Source organism: Leucoraja erinacea, chromosome 10, assembly GCF_028641065.1.
Source record: "Leucoraja erinacea ecotype New England chromosome 10, Leri_hhj_1, whole genome shotgun sequence".
In the NCBI taxonomy this organism is placed as follows: domain Eukaryota; kingdom Metazoa; phylum Chordata; class Chondrichthyes; order Rajiformes; family Rajidae; genus Leucoraja; species Leucoraja erinaceus.
Genome location: NC_073386.1, coordinates 43,917,800 through 43,942,315, shown reverse-complemented (window position 1 = coordinate 43,942,315; position 24,516 = coordinate 43,917,800). Strand labels below are relative to the sequence as shown.

Here is a 24,516-nt window from a genome sequence, read left to right as displayed (position 1 = left end):
GCAGTGGGGAGGTTGAATTGCATAATTCAATTTGCAACTTCTTGGATAGTGGAGAAGTCTGAGGCCTCAGGAAATGAGACTAGGTCAGAGATCAAGCATGGGCTTGTATGCTGCAAATAACATTTATATAAAACAAATGACAGAAACCACAATGCTGGTTGGAAGATGTTTGTGGTGTTGGGAGGTCAATCATCTCAGCAACAGGGCATATCTGTCCGAGTTCCTCAGGGTAGTGTTTAAGGTCGCCTTCAGCTGCTTCATCAATAACTTTCCTTCAATCATGGTCAGAAATGGGGATGATTGATGTTGTACAATGTTTAGCAGCATTTGTGACTTCTCTGGTGAAGAAGCAGTCCATAAGCAAATGCAGCAAAACCCGGACAGTATCCAGTTCTTGATTGAAAGGTGGCAAAAAAATATTAGCATCCAACAAATGTCAGGCCATCCTGATATCCAACAAGATAATATATAGCTATCATCCTCTGGCATCCAATGACATTAGCTTCACTGACGCTCCCACCATCAATATTCTGGGGGTTACCATTAAACTGAAACTAAACTGGAGAAGCCATTAGTGCACAAAGTGGCTACAAGTGCAGATCAGAGACTAGGAATCCTGCTCTAATTTGCTAAAGTAACTTGCCTTCTAATTCCCCAAAACCTGTCCGCCATCTCTAAGTCTCAACTGTGATGGAATGCTCTCCACTTGCCTGTATGAGTGTAGCTTCAACAAGACTCGAGAAGCATGACACCATACAGAGCATAGAGGCCTCCTTGATGGGACCCCATTCACAATTATTCATTCACTCTACCATCAATGCACAGTATAAGCAGTTTGTACCATCTACGGGATGTACTGTAGCAGCTGACTAATAGTCTTTACAAAACCGCAACCTCTACCAGCTAGAAGAATAAGTGGAGCAAAAGCATTGAACACCAACACTTGGAAGCCACCATCCTTACTTGGAGCCATATGGCCAAGCATACACAACTGTTCATTCACTGATTCTCCCTAACAGCATTGAGCCTCACCATTCCTCCATAGGCTTGTGTATTTCGAGAAAGTGCTCATTGCTACTTAAATGTTTAAGAAAGAACTGCAGATGCTGAAAAAATCAAAGGTAGACAAAAAATGCTGGAGAAACTCAACGGGTGAGAAGGAATTGGCGACGTTTTGGGTCGAGACCCTTCTTTGGACTGATGTCTAAGTGGGGGGGGGACAGGAAAAAGAAAGGAAAGGCGGTGACAGAAGGACTTGTGGGAGAACTATCCACCTAAACCTACCTGATCGTCCAGTTGCTCAGCACTTCAACTCCCCCTCCCATTCCCAATCTGACCTTTTAGTCCTGGGCCTCCTCCATTGCCAGAGTAAGGCCCAGCGCAAATTGGAGGAGCAGCACCTCATATTTTGCTTGGGTAGTTTACACTCCAGTGGTATGAACATTGACTTCTCTAATTTTAGATAGCCCTTGCTTTCGCCCGCCTTCCCCTCCCCCTTCCTAGTTCTCCCTCAAGTCCTACTGTCTCCGCCTACTTCCTTTATTTTTTCCCGCCCCCATCCCACCCGACATCAGGCTTACGAAGGGTCTCGAACCGAAACGTAGCCAATTTCATCTCTCCATAGATGCTGCTTCACCCGTTGAGTTTCTCCAGCATTTTTTGTCTACCTTCATTGCTACTTAAAACTCATTGGCGATTAACTCAGCTCCAGGATGTTACTGTAAGAGCCCCTCTTGACATCAGATGTCATTTGAATGAAGAGAAAACAAGGATTTTCTTTAGCATCAGCAAAGGAATAAACCCTTGCGTCATGTAAGCACACGTGAGAGTGATTACTTGCTTATCAGACTCAGCCCTGGCTTGTGCTTTTAATCTTTCCTCATAACGTTGCAAGTTGATCGCTATTAAAAGAGTCTGAATCCACTGCAGCAGATTTTCACTGCAATGCAGATCTGCAACTTCAATTCAAAACTATTTGAGCTGGAAATTCTCCCAGCTGAACCACTGCTGACATAAATGTTTGATCTTTATTAGGGTAGGAAAGGAATAGGAGAATAAATTGGAGTTACGAATAGAAGAATAAACTAGTAGAAGTAGGGAGGGAGGAGGCTGGTGTGGCGTTTAAATGTTAGTTTAGGTGAGTGTGGTTGTATGATGCTTTCATCTGTTGTACATTTTATGTAATTTCATTTGAAGTAACTGGTAGGAAAACCAAGTTCTGTATATTTGGTCTTTCCAAATACACCAAAATATTTTCCTTTTTTTAGCTAATGTAGCAGCTCATTGGATTAAATTAAACTAAGCTAATGCCAGTATTTGGAGGGGCTCCAAAGATTGGTGGAGAGCTGCCAAATCTCTTCCCAACTTGAGTCCACCCATGATATCTTTTTACTTGTATCATTGAGGGTCGAAATGTGTGTTGTAACTTGAGAAAGGCAAGATATTGCAGTAAAATATGATCTACTTGATCCGAGGCCAATTAACGCTTGGATTTGGCACACATTTACTGCTTCAGGTGTTCATGGTTAGATTGCATTCTTATAAACCTCAAACTTGGTATTCTTTTCCAAAGGTCTTTTAACAGGTTGTCCATAAAAATAAAATGCATTGCCGCTGAGAGAATGATTATTGAAGGTTTTATGACCAATTTTTTAAAAAAAGTTGAATTGTTTTCCTCTATTATATTATTATTATGTATTTACATTTTCCATGTCACTCCAGCATAACTTTTCATCTTCAATTGAGTGTTAGGACATTTTTAGTTGGTTTTAAACCTCAACAGAAAGTTATACCAAATAGAAAGAGAATTCCATGTAAAAGAGGAAACAATTGTGTTAAAGGAAGTCAATGTTAATGTTAAATCAAATAGTAGTGCACAGAAGTGTCATGGGCAGATGTTGGAGCAGAAGAATAAGAAGCTTTCAGGAACGAGCTGTGAAAGACTAAAGCTTGTGAGAAAGCGGAGAATTGATTGTGAGGAGAAAAACCTGCACGTCATATCAAAATCACCAGCAAAAGTTTATATGTGTATAATAAAACAAGAGGGTGACTACTGTAAGTGTAAGACCTCTAGGGAATGAGGCTGGGGATTTAATATCAGGAAACCAGGAAATGGGAGATATGTTAAAGCATTTTGTTCTGCATCAGAGGGCGGCACGGTGGCGCAGCGGTAGAGTTGCTTCCTTACAGCGCTTGCAGCACCGGAGACCTGGGATCGATCCCGACAATGGGTGCTGTCTGTATGGAGCTTGTACGTTCTCCCTGTGACCATGTGGGTTTTCTCCGAGATCTTCAATTTCCTCCCACATTCCAAAGACGTACAGGTATGTAGGTAGATTGGCTTGGTATAATTGTAAATTGTCCCTAGTGTGTAGGATACTGTTGCTGGTAGGTGTGGACTCGGTGGGCCGAAGAGCCTGTTTCCGCGTTGTATCTCTAAACTAAACTAATCAGTCTTCACTGTAGAGGATACTGTAAATACCTTCATGATAAAAGAGTTGCATGGACATAAAAATACTAATTACGGGAAAAAAATCCGTAGGAAAAGATACAGACACATTACCAGAAACATAGAAACATAGAAATTAGGTGCAGGAGTAGGCCATTCGGCCCTTCAAGCCTGCACCGCCATTCAATATGATCATGGCTGATCATCCAACTCAGTATCCCGTACCTGCCTTCTCTCCATACCCCCTGATCCCCTTAGCCACAAGGGCCACATCTAACTCCCTCTTAAATATAGCCAATGAACTGGCCTCAACTACCCTCTGTGGCAGAGAGTTCCAGAGATTCACCACTCTCTGTGTGAAAAAAGTTCTTCTCATCTCGGTTTTAAAGGATTTCCCCCTTATCCTTAAGCTGTGACCCCTTGTCCTGGACTTCCCCAACATCGGGAACAATCTTCCTGCATCTAGCCTGTCCAACCCCTTAAGAATTTTGTAAGTTTCTATAAGATCCCCTCTCAATCTCCTAAATTCTAGAGAGTATAAACCAAGTCTATCCAGTCTTTCTTCATAAGACAGTCCTGACATCCCAGGAATCAGTCTGGTGAACCTTCTCTGCACTCCCTCTATGAACTTGATGGTCTGCACCAAACATTTTGAAGAACACGGTTACGGAGATGGTGGACAAATTTGTTGATTTTTAAAACTCATTGAATTCTTTGAGGGTACCAAATGATTGAAAAAACAATGAGCATGGTTCCATAATCAAGAAGGAAGGAAGTCAATAAACAGGGAACCATAGGCCAATTAATTTAACATCTACTTTTGGCAAGATGCAGGAGTAAATAATCAAAGAAGAAATAGCTAATCATTTGAAGACTGAAAATAATCAAATCGCGTTGACATAACTTTGGAAGATTACAACAGGGTATCTTGTTCCTTCAAAACTCTGAAACGTAAATAATCGGGTTCTTGGCGATTTTTGGTTTAAAGAATGCTTGTGGAACAAAGAAGAGAAAGTGATACAAGCGATATAAATCACGTTTGACAACTTTGCTTGAATTCTTTGCGGTAACAAACAGAGTAGCTGGAGGGGAACCTGTAGATGTGTATTTGGACTTCGAACAGGCATATGACAAGTTATAACATGAGGGGCTGGTGCAAAACATAAGTGATCATGCTATCGGAGGAAGTGTGTTAGCACGGATTGAAAGCTGGTTACCATGTTGAAAATAGAGATTTGGGTCTCCTTCTGGTTGGAAGGACATAATCAATCGAGTGCCCAAGCAAACAGTTTCTGGCCTTCAATTATTTACTAATTGCATTAATGATCTAGAGGGGGAAGCAGAATTTAAGATTGCTGATGAAACAAGGATGGATGAAATAGCATGCTGCAATGAAGATTTTGTCTGTCTGCATGGAAACATCCCAAATGCCCTTTGAAAATTCAAAAACACACTGCCCATGGGTAACTCCATATGTATTGCACTAGTTGTCCTCAAAGAATTCCAGCAGATTTGGCAAGCATGATTTTCCTTTCATAAATCAATGTTCCTTTTGCAGTGTTCTGTTATATCCTTTATTAGAGATCTCAGCATTTTCCCCACCGTTGATAGCAGGCTGACAGGCTGGTAGTTCTCTGTTTTCTCTCTCCCTTCTTTCTTAAATAGCAGGGTCACATTTCCAAACCTCTAATTCTCGTTGTAATCTTCTGAAGTTCTGTAGATTCTAGAGTTGTTCCAGAAGTGGATACTCTGTTGTAATCTTCCAAAGCCCTGAAATGTAAATCATCAGGTCCTTGGCATTTATTAGGTTTAACGTCTGTTTGTTGAACAAAAGAGAGACAGGGATGTAGTAGAACGAATGGTCACTTTCTCAGCATTTTTTGTTTTGTTAAAGGATAAATGTTTTGGCATATCTGTCCATCGATGCAATCAAACAAAATTTCAGTGATCTGTTGTGTTGCTGACACAAACATCCTCTGCACTCTGATTTTATTTATTTACATTCCTTCTTCAAAACGGACACTTAATTTGATGGCATCTTATTTTAAGATTTTTGAATAAGAGAAGCCCTTTCTGATAGAGAACCTGAAGGCAGATAATTGTTATGCTTGCAACTGTTTGAGTGCATGTGTGGTCGCTCATATTTCTTAACTGATCTAGTTGTTGGAAGAATAGATCAATTACTCCAAGGTTTGTGTAGATCACAAGCCCCAAGGGAATGTAATCCTATCTCTGACCCTGCACAGAAGGCAGCCTGATGGTGCTCTTTGTATTTTGGTGGTAAGTAGTTCAGTGATAGTGATGGATGGCTTCGTCTGGTTTGTGCACACTCTTGTTAATAATTGGTGTGGTCAATGAAGGGTGGGTTGTGATGGTGCAAAATTTCAGCAGCTGTGTTTGGCTATGGGTAAAAATAATTGATGGTCTGGTAGGGTGCAATGCAGCAGTTCTGTAGTTTTGAACTGCCCCGTCTTCCTGCATGGAATTTTGAATAAAGGTAAAGTTAGGAACAGGCACGACAAATTATTATCTGGAAAAGGAACAATGTGGATTATTACTTCGTGAAAAAATACAATACCATTCCCACACTGAAACATATTATATGTTTTATTTTGATATCTGTCAGTCTTGTTTCATGTGATACAAGGCAGTCAAGAATAGGGAACAGTTTGTAGCATACAAAATAAATTGTACTGGAATGGTTTTCAAATATGGCATTAACATTGAATGTGTTAAATGTCTTGTTTTAATGGTTTTGAAGTTAGTATTTTGTACTATGATATTTTTAACTGAAACATGATCTTTCTAAGTTGGGCTGTGCAGGTGGAAACTGGATGGCACAGCTGGTAGAGCTGCTGCCTCACAGTCCCAGAGACCCGGGTTCAATCCTAACGTTGGGCGCTGTTTTACGTTGAAAATGCACGTTCTCCCTGTGACGCAATGGTTTTCCTCCGGATGCTACGGTTTCCTCAGGCATACCAAAGACGTACGGGTTTGTAGGTTAATTGGCCTCTGTAAAATTGCCCCTCGTGTGTTGGAAGTAGATGAGAAAGTGGGAGAACAAAACTAGGGTGCATGGGTATCGATGGCCAGAGTGGACCAGGTGACCAAATGGCATTTTTTCATGCTCTATCTCTTAAACGAAACAAATTACTGTTACGAATTACACGAGTAGTAGATTTTTAAAATGACAAATCCACTTGGGAGCTCAAATATGACAAACCATCCGTACTCTTTCCACACACTGTCCCTCCCGACAAATCGTAACCAAAGCCAAATATAACCTCCCCCGAAGCTGCTGCTGAAGATAACCCCTTTTCTGTTGTGAAGAAGAAAGGGACCTGGGATAATATATATGAAATTAAAAGGTACAGGAACTTGCTGAGATCAGATGTAATATTTATGTGGCACTTTGATGTTTTTTTATATTCTCAAGGCTCACAGTTTGTGAATTAGTTAGAAGGAAGACTGCTGACTACGATTGGAGAATCGGAGAAAAAAGATGCGTGAACATTGCAATTTTTTTCCTTAATTGTATTTTGAGAGGTACTCGCATTCAAGATGCTTCTGTACTTTCCAACAAATAAACCTCATTAAATGAAAGTTACTTAGCCATGCAGTTCATCTGAGAATAAGAAAAAAATGATTTTTTTTTTTCAGACTGCACAACAGCGTAAGCATTGATTTAATACAGACTGTCTGTCTGAACTAGAAATGTGAGAATACATATGTACAATGTGAATAACTTTCACAGACATTGATTTGACTAGCCCTGTAAGAATGGATTATTATGGAAGGGAATATTTATTGCATCAGATATCCTCTGTGCATTTTATATGTTTATACATAACATATTGGCACTTCAGCTTCAACAGATGAATAGCATTCAGCCTGATCTACCCCAGGAAATCTGTTTGAGAAGGTTAAGTTGCTCATTAGTTGGATTGACAAAGATATTCTTGGCTGGCTCTTTGGATGTCAATGGTATAATTTACATCAGCGGACATAATTGCGTTGCAAGAGGCGTTAATGTATTATTTCCAGTTGTCATCATCTTATCCAGTCTCTTGGTCAAGGATGATTTCCATTATGCGAGTTCCGAGATGGATAATTCCATAGATCCACAACATAGGTAGTTCCTGATGAGTTGGTGGGTGGTTTGTTTGTTTTCATGTGGCCTCCACGTGTGCTCATCATGGAACCATAAGGACATCAGTACCGATTGTTGCTCCTCCATATCGAATGATCGTGGGTAAGTATTCTTGTCAGTCAGTCAGGAACTTGTCATTTCCTAGAAGAACATCCTAGAAGTGTTTATCTGGAAATCTTATGCTATGGTTGAACTTGGAGAAGTTTTAGGTGTCTGATGAGAGATGTGTAGACGTGTGGAAGACGTGTGGTTGCGTATGATCGGAACCTTGGTTCTGGAAGTGTTGATCAGGAAGAGGTAGCTGACATAGGTTTGTATGTATCACATCTGTTGGTGATTTGCTGGATCCACTGCCACCTTATCCAGTCGGTTACCTCTGTCAAGAGGAGCCCGAATGACAATGCAAATACTACTGCTGGGAATGAAAGCATCCAGGGCTACGAGGATCTGGCAAAGAAATTAATGGCTCACAGGTAACTTCCAACCAAAAGGAGTCTGCAATACCTGGATTACCCTGAGGACCACCTATGAGGCCTCTCCATCGGAAAACCCTGGCACTAGTTTGACCCGAATGACTGGAAGATCCAGGAAAACAATGGACAGGAAGTATTAACATGTCTCAAGGAGAACAAAAGAAGGATCAATTTACCCAACAAAACAAAACTCAACCTAAGAAGGGGAGGAGATCTGGCAGCTCCTGATAGTACCCCGTGCATGGAATCTTCAGAACTATCAGAATTACTGGCAGCCCAAACACCCAAGAACCAGCACAACTAAATATGGTTAGCCTTAGTTGTGATCCACCCTGTGCCTGTGTTGGCTGTGAATATTTTGTCTAGGTTCAGAGAAGACATCGATTATATTGACATGATATTAGTGAATGGTTGTCCTCCATGAAGTTGTATTGCAGCTGTCCAGTTGGTCATATGGTTGACCTAAGCACAGGTCATATGGTTGCTTTCATTTTTGATTTTCAGATGAAAATTTGTCAGGGACACTTGTTCATAAAGTGTGCTCTCATACACCAGTTCACATGGCACACGTCCGACCTTTGGTTCCCTTATACTTTTGTTGATAGAGGTTGGATGATATGTTGAGCAGATGAATGGATATTATTGAGTGCATTCTTCTACAGTAGACTCTCAGATTGGGCTGCTAACAGATGGGCGGGGTTTGGCAGGAATTGATTATTGATGGGGAACAGTGGGTTGTGTCAGACACGTTTGCTAGAATTAGATTTTTTGGGAAGAGTCGGGTAGAAATCAGTCAAATGGTGGGAGAGATGTCCAAGCTCTGAATCGGACAACCCCTCCATTCTCCCAATTCTTACACAGGGTCACTAATCCGAAACATTTACTTTTTAAAAATTACATGGATACTGTTTGACTGGTTGAGTTCTTCCAGCATTCTGTTTTTGTTTCAGATTCCAGCATCTGCAATTTATTTGTTTTCCAGACAATGAGAGAGTTGTTGAGATGGGGTAGCAGTTTGGTCTGAAGAAGGGTCTCGACCCGAAACGTCACCCATTCCTTCTCCCCAGAGATGCTGCCTGTCCTGCTGCGTTACTCCAGCTTTTTGTGTCTATGACTTCGGTCAAAGGGCTAGTGGCTCAGTGGCCATATGTGCTCCTTGCAATGTCAGAAAGTTATTTTCCTGTTCAATCCACAGCCAAGCTTCCGGGTGCAGCAAAGCTAGTTGGCCTGAATTACAGGTGGATCCAATATAAAATCTTTGTCGCAAAATGCCATGAATATAAAGCCATGCCTCAAGGGAGCAGGTTTGACATCCGATGCATGATCCACAGAGATTTAAGTACACGGGGGAGATCGGGGTTGGTTTTGATATTTTTAATTTATTTGCAACTTTTAAAAAAATTATCGTTTTAGGTTAAAATTCCTTGATAAATTTGTGTAATGTCAAGAATATTGAAGAAAGCTTTAAGACTAACATACATTTTGCTGACATGGGAAGTTATTGAGCTTTTCTTTGCCTGTTTTAAAGTAGTCTTGTGTGAGATTGCTCCTGGCTGTCACAGCACAAATCATATTAATCTGTATTTAAGCTTCTGAGGGAATGGTGCTGCTTTTGGGGGTGAGAAAGATTCCTTCCTTGGCAGCAGTCTGCCAGTCGCCTGCTGGGAGTTCCAGTGGAGCTGCTGTTCCATGCTGATAGCATTTCAATAAATGCACTGTGACTAATATTCTTTGACCTGATGCATGATAATAAACTGTTCTGTACGTACAAATGGTAAGTTATTCAGCAACTGTGGCAGTCTGAACTGAAAAATTGCAAATGCCATCAGGAATCGATGGGTTTTCAATGAGCTTTTTAAATATTAATGTACAATGGAAAACTGGTTATTAGTAATTGTAATGATTAATCCACTTGGAATTATAGCTGATCGGAGCTGTTAAATTGTGAATCAAGGACTGGTAGAAATCAAGTGTTTCTTAAATGAAATTTGGTACAAATTATTTTCCTGTTATTCCCATGCCTGTTGTTGCTATGGTTGCCAGTAGTTACAGGGTGGAATCTGCTCACTGAACTTGGTGCAGAACATGTGTCTTATTTGAATGGTTGAACAGACAAGGGTAACAATAAAAGTACATTTTTTGAATTCATTAGAAATATTAAGACACAGTTAGGTGCTTTAAAAGTGCAATATGTTGGTGTAGTAACTTTAACTTTCGACCTGGAACGAGACCTGAGTTCAGTCTATCTCTGCAGTGCACTCGTGTGTTGTGTCCTCTCCAACATTCCGCCATCCTACTCTGAGACTGGCTTGCCCTGCTTTTAACAAAGTGCTGAACGATGTATTCAAATTTCAACATCAACTAAACTGAAAGTTGCAGTGTTAATACATATTCCCTTCATTTCCATGCTTAAATCCTGATGAATTGTTCACCGGTCTTGTCAATGAGCATGGGATAATTTCCAGTGGGCCACTACCTGCTGCCTATGGTGACCTGCTTACTGACTCTCACTGTTGATGTGGATTTGCCTATTCCTGATCCAACGAATTGGTGCCTGGCACTACCCCAATCCCAAGTCATCAGGCTGGCATGCTAGAATAACAAGCAAAGAACTGCAGATGCTGGTTAATACACAAAAGGACACAAAGTGCTGGAGTAACTCAGCAGATCAGGCAGCATCTCTGGAGAACATGGATAGGTGACATTTTGGGTTGAGGGTCTTGACGCAAAACGTCACCTGTCCAAGTTCTTCAGAGATGCTGAGTTATTCCAGCACTTTTGTGTCCTTTCATGCTAGAACAAGCCCTGTTTATGAAGCAGCTGAAAAAATGTTGACAGCTAGTAAGCTACACTCTCAAACTGTGAATGTGTTTGAAGGCCTCTTTGTCTTTGTCACCCAAATATTCAGAAAGCATTAACAATCAATTTACAAAGCTAATACATTAAATAGTTTTACACAATTAGAAATGTTAAAGCAACTCAATTACTAATTCGGAAGTGCGTAAAATACCTTGAAGTTGTTCATCTTCATTCAAATGAACTAGTTCACTGTTGTGGGCATGGTTCGGTGGGCAGTTCCTCTCTGTCACTCCTGATGGTTGGAGAAAGTACAGCTAAACTTCACTACTGAATTTAGTGAGGTGCAAAATTGGTGCACAATTGTTAACACGGCAAATTCAAGTGTTACACTTTTAGGAAGGAATTTCAAAGGAACCTGATCTAATTTTTGGAGAAGGTGATGAAGGTGATCGATGAGAGTAGAGAGTGTGGACATTGTTTGCATTGAATTTAGGAAGGTATTTGATAGTCACCCATGGTTGACATATCCAGAAGATTAACATGCATGGTATTAAGCAGGTTGCTTGGATACAGAACTGTCTTACTGATAGAAGACAAAGGGTTGTGGTGGAAGGACAATATTCAAGCTGGAGGTGTGTGCCCAGTCGAGTTCCAGAGGGATCTGTGCTGGGACCTCTGTTTGAGATGTATAAACTAGTTATTTAGATGTAAATGTTGATGGGTTGGTTAGTATATTTGCAGATGACACTGGGGTTGCAGTCTGTGAAGAAGGTTATCAAAGTATGTAGCAGGATGTAGAAAAGCTGCAGAAATGGGTGGAGAAATGGCAGATCAAGTTTAATTCAAGTAAACTTGTGGCACTTTGGGAAGTTGAGGGAATTAAAGGGAAAATGTACAATAAATGGCATGACAGCATTGATGTGCAGAGGCATCTTGGAGCCTGTCCATAACTCCCTGAAAGTGGCACCAACAAGGAGATAGAGTGGTAAAGAAGTATATGGTATACTTGCCTTCATTGGTCGAGCCATTAAGTCCTGATGCAGCTTTTTAGGACTTTGGTTAGGCTACATTTGGAGTATTGCATGCAGTTCTGGTCGCCCATTACAGGAAGGATATGAATTTGGAAAGGGTGCAGCGGAGGTTTACAAGAATGCTGTTTGGATTGGAGGGTTTGAGGTTGGACAACTTAAACTGTTTTATCTGGAAAGCAGGAGGTGGCGGAGATACCTGATAGAAGTGTATAAAATGATGAGTGGAGTAAATAGTTGGAACCTTTTTCCCAGGATGGAAATGTCAAATATTGGAGGGCATAGTGTTAAGATGTGAGAGTCAAAGTTTAAAGGAGATGCACGGGACAAGTATTTTATACTTGTAGTGGTGAGTGCCTGAAACACGCTGCCGGTGGTGTTTGTGGAGACAGGTATGAAAGTGGCATTTAAAAGACTTTTGGATAGGCATGTGGATAGGTAGAGAATTAACGACATGGATTATGTGAAGGAAGATAAGGGATAGTCGATAAGTCTTGGCATCATGTCAGCACAAACATTGTGGGCCAAAGGGCCTGTTCTGGCACTGTACTATTCTATGTTCTAGGTAGCACCGTGCTGAGAAATGTCAGTTCTGCATTGAATAGTGAGTGAGTATTTCTCAGCAGGTCCTGATCAAATATGTGGGCCTTAAAAGTAAATACTGCTTTAATGAGCACTTTTCTTCAGCCATGTGTTGCATGATTTGAATCACTAGTTGAGCCATTTGGTTGTTGGTGGAGTTATTTATTAGATCGGTAGACATACTCTGCACAGTATATCAGCTATGCTATTGTTGCCTGTAGGTGTAGACCTTCGCAATTGTTTGGAAAAAAAGCAAAGCATCAACTTTTTTCAGTGAATGACCCTCTGTAATTGCAGCTTTCACTAGAGTCTTAAATGTAATTTATGCAGCGCCCAGCTGCTGAAAGGCGTGGGGTGCTTTCTGAAGTGCTAGTTCAGTACCACAGTCCCATCAATTACATTGTTTTTACAATTTTGATTCCATTTGATTGTGGTTATTTCATTCCTGTATAACCCCAAAATCTTTCTCATCGTGTTGCCCGATAAGGAGTCTGTTTGTACCTATGTGATCCCGGTAAGTACAAAATAGAATTCCAGCCAGTGTGTACAGACAGAGAGATCGAGTCCGTGCGCTCTGGAAGCAAGTGGCCTGGTCTGATGGATCAAAAAAAATACTCAAGAGATTGAAGTATAGAAATGAGGCATGTTGAAGCTGATGGATTGATGGAACTGATGTGGGAATGCAAAAGCATGAAGTTTAGTTTATTGTCACCTTTAGAAACATAGACATAGAAACATAGAAATTAGGTGCAGGATTAGGCCATTCGGCCCTTCGAGCCTGCACCGCCATTCAATATGATCATGGCTGATCACCCAACTCAGTATCCCGTACCTGCCTTCTCTCCATACCCCCTGATCTCCTTAGCCACAAGGGCCACATCTAACTCCCTCTTAAATATAGCCAATGAACTGGCCTCAACTACCCTCTGTGGCAGAGAGTTCCAGAGATTCACCACTCTCTCTGTGAAAAAAGTTCTTCTCATCTCGGTTTTAAAGGATTTCCCCCTTATCCTTAAGCTGTGACCCCTTGTCCTGGACTTCCCCAACATCTGGAACAATCTTCCTGCATCTAGCCTGTCCAACCCCTTAAGAATTTTGTAGGTTTCTATAAGATCCCCTCTCAATCTCCTAAATTCTAGAGAGTATAAACCAAGTCTATCCAGTCTTTCTTCATAAGACAGTCCTGACATCCCAGGAATCAGTCTGGTGAACCGTCTCTGTATTCCCTCTATGGCAATAATGTCCTTCCTCAGATTTGGAGACCAAAACTGTACGCAATACTCCAGGTGTACAGTGAAAACCTTTAATGAGGAACCTGCTGACTTCTAAGGTCCAGGTTATCTAGACAAACCAAAGAGATAGGCACAAAGTGCTAGAGTAAGTCAGCAGGTCAGGCAGCATCTCTGGGGGGAAAAGAACCAAAGAGATGTCTGCATAGTTGGATGTTATCAGTTAGTCTAGTTTATTGAGTACTATAAATACATCGGGCAATGTTAATTGTTATTGGGTCATTGTCATTCCCCTTCAGCAGTGGAGCTGAAATTTCAAGAACCATATCCAAAAAGGAGAACTGCTTCGTTAGAAAGCAATTGTTATTAAAATCAAATGTGTTTACTCCAAACAAATACAGGTGAAGATGTTGCAAGATAGATTGGATGATGGATCTTTAAGATTATATCCTTTCATGTGGCACCATACCCGGATATTATCCTGTAGTCAACTACTTATCATTGTCTCTCTCCATGGAGAGCAGAGACAACAAACGGCAAACAACGACATGTTCACTTGCATGGCCCCATTGTGTAAACGCTGTTATGAAACAGATCTAATGGTACCTTTGGAACCATGGTTTGAAACCTTTACTTATTAAATATCCTCGGTGCATTGAACATTAGTTAATTCTGGGTGTGTCCCTGTAAGTGTGAAGGTTGTTTTTGTGATGTGAGCTGACATGACAAATAGCTGCTTGGTCAAGTAAGCCTTTGTCAAACTGCAAACGCAGATAATTACTACTTGGCTGAAGTGCAGCCAGTTGAATGTTTGGTAATTTTATTCGCTTGCAATATAATTTTCCTGGGACAGGGTGTGAAAATTGTAGGATTGAATTACCAAACTGTTCTCTGATTAACAAGCAAGTAAAATGAGACTACAAGAAGTATGCATGGAGCAGTAACTTGCGATGGTGCCATTGTGGCAGGGAGAAATGGTGTTCAGGGAAGGAATCAACAGATGCCATTGAAAGATCGGGATGATTTTCCCAAATTACCTGTGCGATTAGCATTTTGATACAGTCATGTTGGCTGTGCAAAACATCTATTTTCTTGAAATGGGCAAAACATCTAGCAGTCAATTGTAGTTTCTGCAATTTTAGCTTTGGGCTGTTGGATCACGGATCACTTTGAGCTCTAAAGGGCCTGTCTCACTTTCCCGAGCTGCTCACGAATTCTCCCGAGTTTTCCCCTTGATTCAAACTCGGAGAATGTTCGTAACGGGTCCATAGGAGTCCGTAGATATATCGTAGCGGCTCGTTATGTCAGCCGTAGGTACTCGGGGCATTAAATGTTGCAATTTTTCTCCTCCCAACTATCTTTTTACTCGTGGACATTTTTTGACATGCTGGAAAAAACGTCCCGACTTTCCTGATTCCCCGAGTACCTACGGCTGACATAACGAGCCGCTACGATATATCTACGGCCTCCTATGGACCGTTATGAACATTCTCCGAGTTTGAATCAAGGGGAAAACACGGGAGAATTCGTGAGCAGCTCGGGAAAGTGAGACAGGCCCTTAACTTACAGTAAAATTTGAGATTAATAATTTAACAGTTTCTAATAAGAAACTTGTTGGTGAATGCCAAAACATTGTTTTAACTATAATTCTCTCCTGTGAAAAGACAAGAGTATTTAGTTAGGATTCTCACATTGTTTGTGCACAGATGTAAACCAGAAGTAGACATTTTGGACAAAAACATAGAGCCTCATTCTTAGCTGATCAAAGAGGATCAGAGCTTTATCTCTGCACCAAATTATTTTTCTGATTTTTACTTTGCAAATGACTGAAACCTTTAATTTCATATTTTAATCACTGTTCACAATTGTAGATGATACATGGTAAAATTCATATGGAGTTCATAAAATATTCATATTTTAAGCATCCGTGTTGGTAATACAAATGTATACATGGAATAGCTAAACAGTTTGTGCTTTGATGTTACTTTCTGAATAGATCCACATGGTAATCAGAAGCAGCAACCTTGGCTGATTTCTTTTGTCTCTTTCCTACCTCATGCCCCATTTCACTCTTGCCACCCTCCCCACTTACAGCTCCCTCCATTTACTCTGCAAGGCTAGAGGCTTTTGTGGATTATTAGCTCCTGGAAGGGGGAAAAAAATAAAATGAACCTATTTTCGAATGAACTAGATATAAATGTTAATATAATTGGTCAATGTATTTTTCGTGTTGGCGTGATGGTTCATATTCTGCAAGTTACTTTATTATAAAACTTGATTGCAATATTCTTTTATTTTTTTTTAGTTGAAATGTTGATGTCTAAATGTGAAAATGAGCTGGGGCCATTTAAGATGTTTCACATGAACATAAATGAGGAATTTTCAGTTTTCATAGCCTTATCCATATTGTGTATTACATTTATGAATAAATCATTCTCACGGTTGGTTGCCCACCCTAAATCTGATCATTTTTTGGTCCGTTCTTTACGTTGCTAAGATTTTCAAAATATGGGGTCAAATTCTTTACAATTAAGTAAACAGTGAATCTCCCCTTGATTTCCGTCTATTTGCCTCTGGGAAGGATCTTGCACAAAATTAATTTAAAGCCAATTCCCTCGTATAAGTTGGTGAAAAACTGAACATGTACACCACAATTTGCTAAAAGCATTGAGGACTGCTTGAGCTATATTTGAGATGGAAGTTTGAGATGTCTTTGGCATAGCAAATTGTTGCAAATAGTTTATGGAGACTATTGGCCCAGAATATGGGAAAGCTTTACTCCTGCTGATATGATTGATGGTGGAAAGGTATGCATCTGCTAACAATGATGTACTTCAGGATGAGTTGAAAAGAAAAGTATCACGATAAATCATTGCACATGATAGTAAACTGGTAGCAACACTCATCTATGATCTCATATTTTTGTTATGCCTTTGTTCCTACAACAGCTGGCTAAAAAGATAAGAGAGAAGTTTAATCGCTACCTCGATGTCGTGAATCGGAACAAGCAAGTAGTGGAAGCATCCTACACAGCTCACTTAACATCACCATTGACGGCTATCCAGGACTGTTGCACGATTCCACCTTCAATGATGGAGTAGGTATTTTTTTCACCACTTCTCGGATTCTAGCAGTCTTCATGTGCTAATGGTGTCGATGTACAGTTAGAGTCATAAAGTCATACTGTGCAGCCTGACCAACATACTGTGCAGCCTGACCAACATACCCATCATTTATTTATTTGCCTCTGCACTCCACAATTTGATATTTGCAATAGAAAAAAAATCACACGTTGTAGCAGGGGCTCCAGGAGATCAGCCAAGAATGAGTCGAAAACAAAGTTATGATGACGAAATGTGTTTTTATTACTGTCACCATGCTGCTTTGAACTCCAACCCCGTGACCGGGCCTTACCCGACCTTAAATACTCCGGGTCAGACCCCATGACCAAACGCCTCCCACTCCGAGACGCTCAACTCCTCCTTCCTGAGCCGAGGGTTCGCTATGCCTGTGGCTAGCCACCAGGTGCCACCACAATGTGGTTTATGTGCCCATTGTCAGATTTTAATAAAGGTTATTTTTATACATTTTGGTTTCACCATGTAGAAATTACAACAGTGTTTATACATAGACCCCCCATTTCAGGGCACCAAAATGTTTGGGACACAGCAATGTCATGTAAATGAAAGTAGTCATGTTTTGTATTTTGTTGCATATCCTTTGCATGCAATGACTGCTTGAAGTCTGCGATTCATGGACATCACCTCTTGCTGGGTGTCTTCTCTGGTGATGCTCTGCCAGGCCTGTATTCAGCCATCTTTAGCTTGTGTTTGTTTTGGGGGCTAGTCCCCTTCAGTTTTCTTTTCAGCATATAAAAGGCATGCTCAATTGAGTTCAGATGGGGTGATTGATTTGGCCACAAGAATTGACCGTTTTTTAGCTTTGAAAAACTCCTTTGTTGCTTTAGCAGTATGTTTGGGATCATTGTCTTGCTGTAGAATGAACTGCTGGCCAATGAGTTTTGAGGCATGTGTTTGAACTTGAGCAGATGGGATGTATCGATATACTTCAGAATTTATTATGCTGCTACCATCAGCAGTTGTATCATCAGTGAAGATAAGTGAGATAGTACCTTCAGTAGCCATAACACCCCCATAATCAAGAGTGGAACTCGCTATCAAAACATGGAGGGGACCGGGGGACACAAATTTTTGACAGCCCCGCGCGCATACACGCGCGCACACACACACACGCATGGACGGCTTCGGAGGCTCAATCCAGCACTAAATACAGCTCAACTCTGCCTGTCTCACCGGGTTAACTACAGCCTTGTCTGGACTGACGGGATACCAGCGCTGCTTCTCCGCGCTGGCCATATTTCCCGCGTCCAGGAAGGCTGTCGGCTCACCTAGCGGGACAGGCAGAGTTAGCTGGGTTTAGCGCTGTTTCTCTGCGCTGGCCCGACTGATTCCCAACCAAAGATCCTATAGGGGGGGTTTTGGGGGGGGGGGGGGGGGGGGGGGGGGGGGGGGGGGGGGGGGGGGGGGGGGGGGGGGGGGGGGGGGGGGGGGGGGACAGGACAGCACCGGAGAGCCGGGATCATCCTGGGTGCGGATGAAGCGCAGGTCTGTGCCACGTCTCCCTTCTCCAGTCACCGCGCTCTATCCTCAGTCCCCCGCTCCCCACTCTTCCCTCCTCCAATCATCGCGCTGAATCATTATGTCTTGCCCGAATTGCCTGCTGACCGACGTCTCTCTCCTCCAATTCGGCGACCTCGATCATCAGTCCCACCCCCACTGTCTCGCAGAAAACGGAGATTTCACCGGATTTTAAAATCTTGGGGGGGGATGTCCCCCACCTCTCAAAACATGGTGGGGACGTGTCCCCTCTGCCCCCCCCCCCCCCCCCCCCCCCGGGGTTTTCCGCCCCTGCCCATAACACCCATAACACCCATAACACATAACAACAGGCCATAACACCCCCACCACCGTGTTTCACAGATGATGTGGTATGCTTTGGATGTTGGGCAGTTCCTTCTCTCCTCCATACTTTGCTCTTAACATCACTCTGATATAAGTTAATCTTCATCTCATCTGTCCACGAGACCCTTTTCCAGAACTGTGGTTGCTCTTTTAAGTACTTCTTAGCAAACTGTAACCTGGCCATCCTATTTTTGCAGCTAACCAGTGGTTTGCATCATGCAGTGTAGCCTCTGTATTTCTGATCATGACGTCTTCTGCAGACAGTGGTCATTGACAAATCCACACCTGACTCCTGAAGAGTGTTTCTGATCTGTCGGGACAGGTGTTTGTGGATTTTGCTTTATTATAGAGAGAATTCTTCTGTCATCAGCCGTGGAGGTCTTCCTTGGCCTGCCAGTCCCTTCGCGATTAGTAAGCTCACCAGATGTTCCAAACAGTTGATTTTGGTAAGCCTAAGGTTTGGCTGATATCTCTAACAGTTTTATTCTTGTTTCTCAGTCTCACATTGGCTTCTTTAACTTTCATTGACACAACTTCGGTCCTCATGTTGATAAATAGCAATAAAAATTTCCAAAGATGATGGAAAGACTGGAGGAAAGACTAGGTGGTGAGAGCTCTCTTATACCTGCATTATGGAGGCAATTAAACACACCTCAGCAATTACAAACGCTTGTGAAGCCATGTGTCCCAAACATTACGGTGTCCTGAAATGGGGGGGAATATGTATATAACACAGCTGTAATTTCTACATGGTGGAACCAATATGTATAGAAATGGCCTTTAATAAAATCTGACAATGTGCACTTTAACCACATGTGATTTTTTTTTCTATTACAAATCACAAATTGTCGAGTACAGAGTCAAATAAATAAATGATGGGTCTTTGTCCCAAACATTATGGAGGGCGCTGTAACAGTAGCTACACAATGGTATTACAGTAGTCCAATTTGGTCTGAACAAAAAAGCTAGGTATACAATATCCAAGGCTTATGGCAGCAAAAGCCTTGGCTTTCGTATTGTGTGTCTTTCACTGTCATTATTGATTCAATTGAACTGCCACTTTCATGACAGTTTACATCTGTAAACTCGTTACAGACCGGCTTTAAACCTGGCATTGTCCAGGACTGCAGGGGCAGTCAGAGCCCATCACTTCAGTTTGCCCATTTCTAGTGTTATAACCTTCTACCTTATCTCCTCCTCCTCCAAACAACCTGAAGTCCAACTTTTTCTCTTTCTTCTCTCCAATAATTTGTTCCCCGGATTATTAACTCTGTCCATAACTGCTCCACTCTTCCTAATTCCATGTTCACTTAATTCACTCCTTGACATTAGGGGTATTTTTCATCTTTGCCCCACTCCATTCCTCACAAAAGTGGCTTTGGTTGTAAAAAGCCTTTTTTTGCAGAAAATATCTCCTTCAGTATTTGAAACTTTTTTTGTTTGATTATACTCTTTTTTTGGACTCAATTTGGCAACACTTTCCCACGCAGCCAGATCCTTTAGCTGACAACTACCAACTCTACTTTTTCATAATTACCTTGCTTCCATCAGCCATCTGATGAAATGTTGGTGGACAAAAATGCTGGAGAAACTCAGCGGATGAGGCAGCATCTATGGAGCGAAGGAAATGGGCAAAGTTTCGGGTCGAGACCCTTCTTCAGACTGGTGTCAAGGCTGAAGAAGGGTTTCGACCCGAAACTTCGCCTATTTCCTTTGCTCCATAGATGCTGCCTCGCCCGCTGAGTTTCTTCAGCATTTTTGTCTACCTTCAATTTTCCAGCATCTGCAGTTCCTTCTTAAACAACTTGATGCAATGTTGTTTTTAATGCAAGTTGTTATATCCCACCAGCGAGTAAATCTGTGTATGCTACATTTATCAGTTAGTCTACTGTTTTGCTAAGTGTATGGAATTATATTAATCAATTTCACTTTAAAAAAAAAAAAAAACTAATTAATCCCTCTATTTCTCCTTCTGATCCAAACCCTCCAGATAAAACTAATAGCTGCATACGTCCAGCAATGTAGATAAATTAATGAAAATAAAATCAAATACGTTAAAAAAAATAAAAGCTCTTTAGGGAACCAGATTATCTAAACAGAGTATATCCACATATTCCAAGAGGTGTGGAACTAAACATAGAGGTTAAAGGTACACCAAATCCAGACTCAAAATTGTGTTTTTATGGTTGATAATGGAAGGTCTCCAATTTGAGGATAAGAATTTAGTTATGCTTAATAATTATTTGATGATAACATCCCAGCATTGGCGGTGTCAGGGATTTGCTCGTACTCTGATATTGGAGATTTTGAGTGTTGGTCTTTACTTTTTCTGGTAACCTTTGAGAATCCAGGCTTGATTCCTGAAAGTAACTTCCCCACTATGTGAACAATAGAGTGGCTTAGTAACAGCATGCATTCAGAAGAATGATAGTTGCTTTGATGCAGGCCAGGACCATTTATTTTTGATTCAGCCACTGGGGAATACTGAATGTACTGGAAAGATCACGAAAGCTATGACCACTTTTGAAAGATTTCTGATGTGACCCTAATTAAGTGCTACAGCCCCCATTTAGACTGATGGGTAATTGTTCCATGGTTGACTTTAAGTTGCATGTGCCAGTTAACTGTATTGATAGTTGCACCTGGACTAGGTAGCCAGTGTGGCTTGTTGAGAATTTCCATTCAAATTGGTGTCTATTTTATAAAATAAACTTTTGTTAATTACTAGAATGTCAGTCAGAACTATTTGTTTTCATGACTGCTCTAGGTACCAGAGGTCTTGTCAGGCATTTGCTTTTATTTCTCTAGGTCTTACATAATTGGGAACCACTAAATAAGAGGACATTAAGTTTTGCAATAAAACCATGGTTCAGGGCTTATTGGACAGTGTGACATTAAAGGCTTCAATTGGTAGTCAAATGGCCACATTTAGGTGTAAGTTTAGCAATTATAATTCATTAAATGTGATTCCTGCACAGATGTCTTTAGCAAGTCAAGTCAAGTCAACTTTATTTGTCACTTACACATACAAGATGTGCAGTGAAATGAAAGTGGCAAAACCTGCGGATTGTGCAAAAACAACAGAATAGAACAGAACAAGTATTTAGATTTTAGAAAAAAGGAGAGAAAAAAGAGACACAACACAACAGTAAATTAGTCCCTGGTGAGATAAGAGTTTACAGTCCTGATGGCCGGTGGGAAGAAACTCCGTCTCATCCTCTATGTTTCTACAGCGTGACAGCGGAGGCGCTTGCCTGACTGTAGCAGCTGGAACAGTCGGTTGCTGGGGTGGTAGGGGTCCCCCGTAATGTTGCTGGCTCTGGATCTGCACCTCCTGGTGTATAGGTCCTGCAGGGGGATGAGTGTAGTTCCCCTGGTGCTTTCGGCCGAGCGCACTACTCTCTGCAGAGCCTTCCTGTCCTGGGCAGAGCTGTTCCCAAACCAGATTGAGATGTTACCAGACAAGATGCTTTCTACTGCCCCAGAGTAGAAGCACTGAAGGATCCTCAGAGAGACTCTGAATTCCCTCAGCTGCCTGAGGTGGTAAAGGTGCTGCCTTGCCTTACTCACCAGTGCGGCAGTGTGTGTTGTCCATGTCAGATCCTCTGTGATGTGGACTCCCAGGTATTTGAAGCTGCTCACCCTATCCACAGTAGTCCGATTTATCTCCAGTGGCGTGTACGTCCTTGGATGTTGAGCCCTTCTAAAGTCCACAATCAGCTCCTTAGTTTTTGTGACATTCTAAAGGAGGCTGTTGTCCTGACACCAGAGTGCCAGATCAGCCGCCTTCTCATCGTTATCGGAGATCAGGCCCACCACCACCACAGTGTCATCTGTTGGTTGTAGAGATTGAACATAGATATCTTTGGGAACAGCAATCATTCAGTGAGACAGAGTGCAAAATCCTGCTCTCGTCTACTATTGGAAAACTAGAAACAATTGTAGTGTATGGTGTTGGCTGCAGTATGCTTTCAATGTGCTATGAGTCCTTCACCAAGCTAAACCACTAAATGAAAACATAATCTGAAAATATATCAAAATGATTATAAAATTATGGATTAAATGCAGCATTTTTCAACAGAAGATTAATTTAATTCTAATGTAGGATGTTGCAGAATTTCACTGGATTTATTGTTGTATTTAGTTATGATGACATTAACAACACAAACATGACCTTGTCTGCACATCTGGACGCCCGCAGCGATGACTGCGGAGGGTTGAGGTCCCGACCACGGGGGAAAGTGGAGGAGGACTGGCCAATTTTTGTGCTTTCCACCACAGTGATTCAGCATTTAGTATTTACTTTAATGTCATTTTAACTGAGTACTTACATACACAGATGAAACGAAAAAATTGTTTCTCAATCAGTTCCCATCAGTGCGGTTAATAAAAACAGAATAAATACATATAGCTTTAAAAATTAAAATGACCACAGTGATGAATGCTGTGGTGGATGTATGTGTTAAATTTTTATTGCGTATTTATGTGTTCTTTATCATTGTACCGCTGCTGGCAAATTCATTTCACTTGCACCTTATTTGCAATGTGACGAATAAAACCGTATTGTATTGTATTAATCAAACACAATTTGCTCTAGAAACAAATGTTCCTACAAAGATGCATGTACAGGTGCACAACCTTTTATCCGAAGTTCCAAATAACGAAAACCTCCGAATAGCGACATTTTTTCAGTCCTTGAAGAAAGGTCCTTGAAAACGTTCACCGAGGGCGGCCCGCAGAGGTGACAGCGGAACCTCCGGTCGGTCCTCGAAGAAAGGGGAACTAAATCCCCATTCATAAAAGAGAAGGTGAGGGTATATTGCGCAGGAGGGTTAATAATTGACAATCTGCTGCTGCCTGCCCGCTGAGTTAAAAAGTTCCCACGGTAGACTCACGATACACAGTGGATCGTGAGTCTTGCATGAGAACTTTTTAACTCAGCGTGCAGGCAGCAGCAAATTGTCGCTCCCTTAAGTTTCACCCCACCTACACCCCTCTGCTTCCTGGCCATGTGTGTGACCCCTTCCCTCCCCTCTCCAGCTCCCCGCCCATTGCACCGGCGCGGGGGTTTTGCACTGTCTTCATGTCGGAGCCAGTGCCAGTCACCGGAGACGTCAGGACCAACGGGACACCGGCCCCCAGGCCCACTGCAAGCACGGAGATCATAGAGACCCACAGCCAGCAGCAGCCCAGCCCCGTTCCAATTCCAGAGGAACACGCTCCCCGTAGGGACCGAAGCTGATGGTGTGCAAGGTACGTCTTGGTCTTGAGGTTACGGATGAGCGGCGCAGCTCGGGCTGTGACGTCTTCGGCCACCCCCTGTACAGGAGCTGAGACTGGGAACTGTGGGGTTGTTTGCAGTTGCAGAGGGAGGGGGCAAGGGCGGTACAGTTCCCAGTCTCAGCTCCAGTCCAGGGAGGTGACCGGAGACGTCAGGACCAACGGGACACCGACTGCAAGCACGGAGATCCCAGAGACTCACAGCCAGCAACAACTCTAGCCCAGCCCCGCTCCAACTCCAGAGGAACCCGGGTTGCAGATGAGGGGGCGCAGCTCGACCTGTGGGCGAACTGCCACTTGTCGCTGTAGCGGCGCATCGGGGAGCGGGTTCCTGTTGGTCCTGACGTCTCCGGCCACCCCCCTGGACAGGAACTGAGAAACGTCAGGACCACCAGATGCCGCTCCCCGATGGGCCGCTACAGCGACAAGTGGCAGTTCGCCCACAGCCCGAGCTGCGCCCCCTCATCGGGACACCGACCCCCAGGCCCACTGCAAGCACGGAGATCCCAGAGACTCACAGCCAGCAACAACTCTAGCCCAGCCCC

The 24,516-nt window shown here is 42.3% G+C and overlaps 1 protein-coding gene across 2 annotated transcripts in view; it reads left to right on the top strand.

The window, feature by feature from the left end:
• The window catches only part of cachd1 (cache domain containing 1), a 153,081-nt gene that overhangs the window by 80,839 nt on the left and 47,726 nt on the right, over nt 1-24,516 (top strand). For both annotated transcript variants that reach the window (XM_055642075.1, XM_055642076.1), the window contains exon 3: nt 16,658-16,806. In XM_055642075.1, the coding sequence (XP_055498050.1) occupies nt 16,658-16,806 (149 nt within the window). The remainder of the gene's footprint in view (nt 1-16,657; nt 16,807-24,516) is intronic.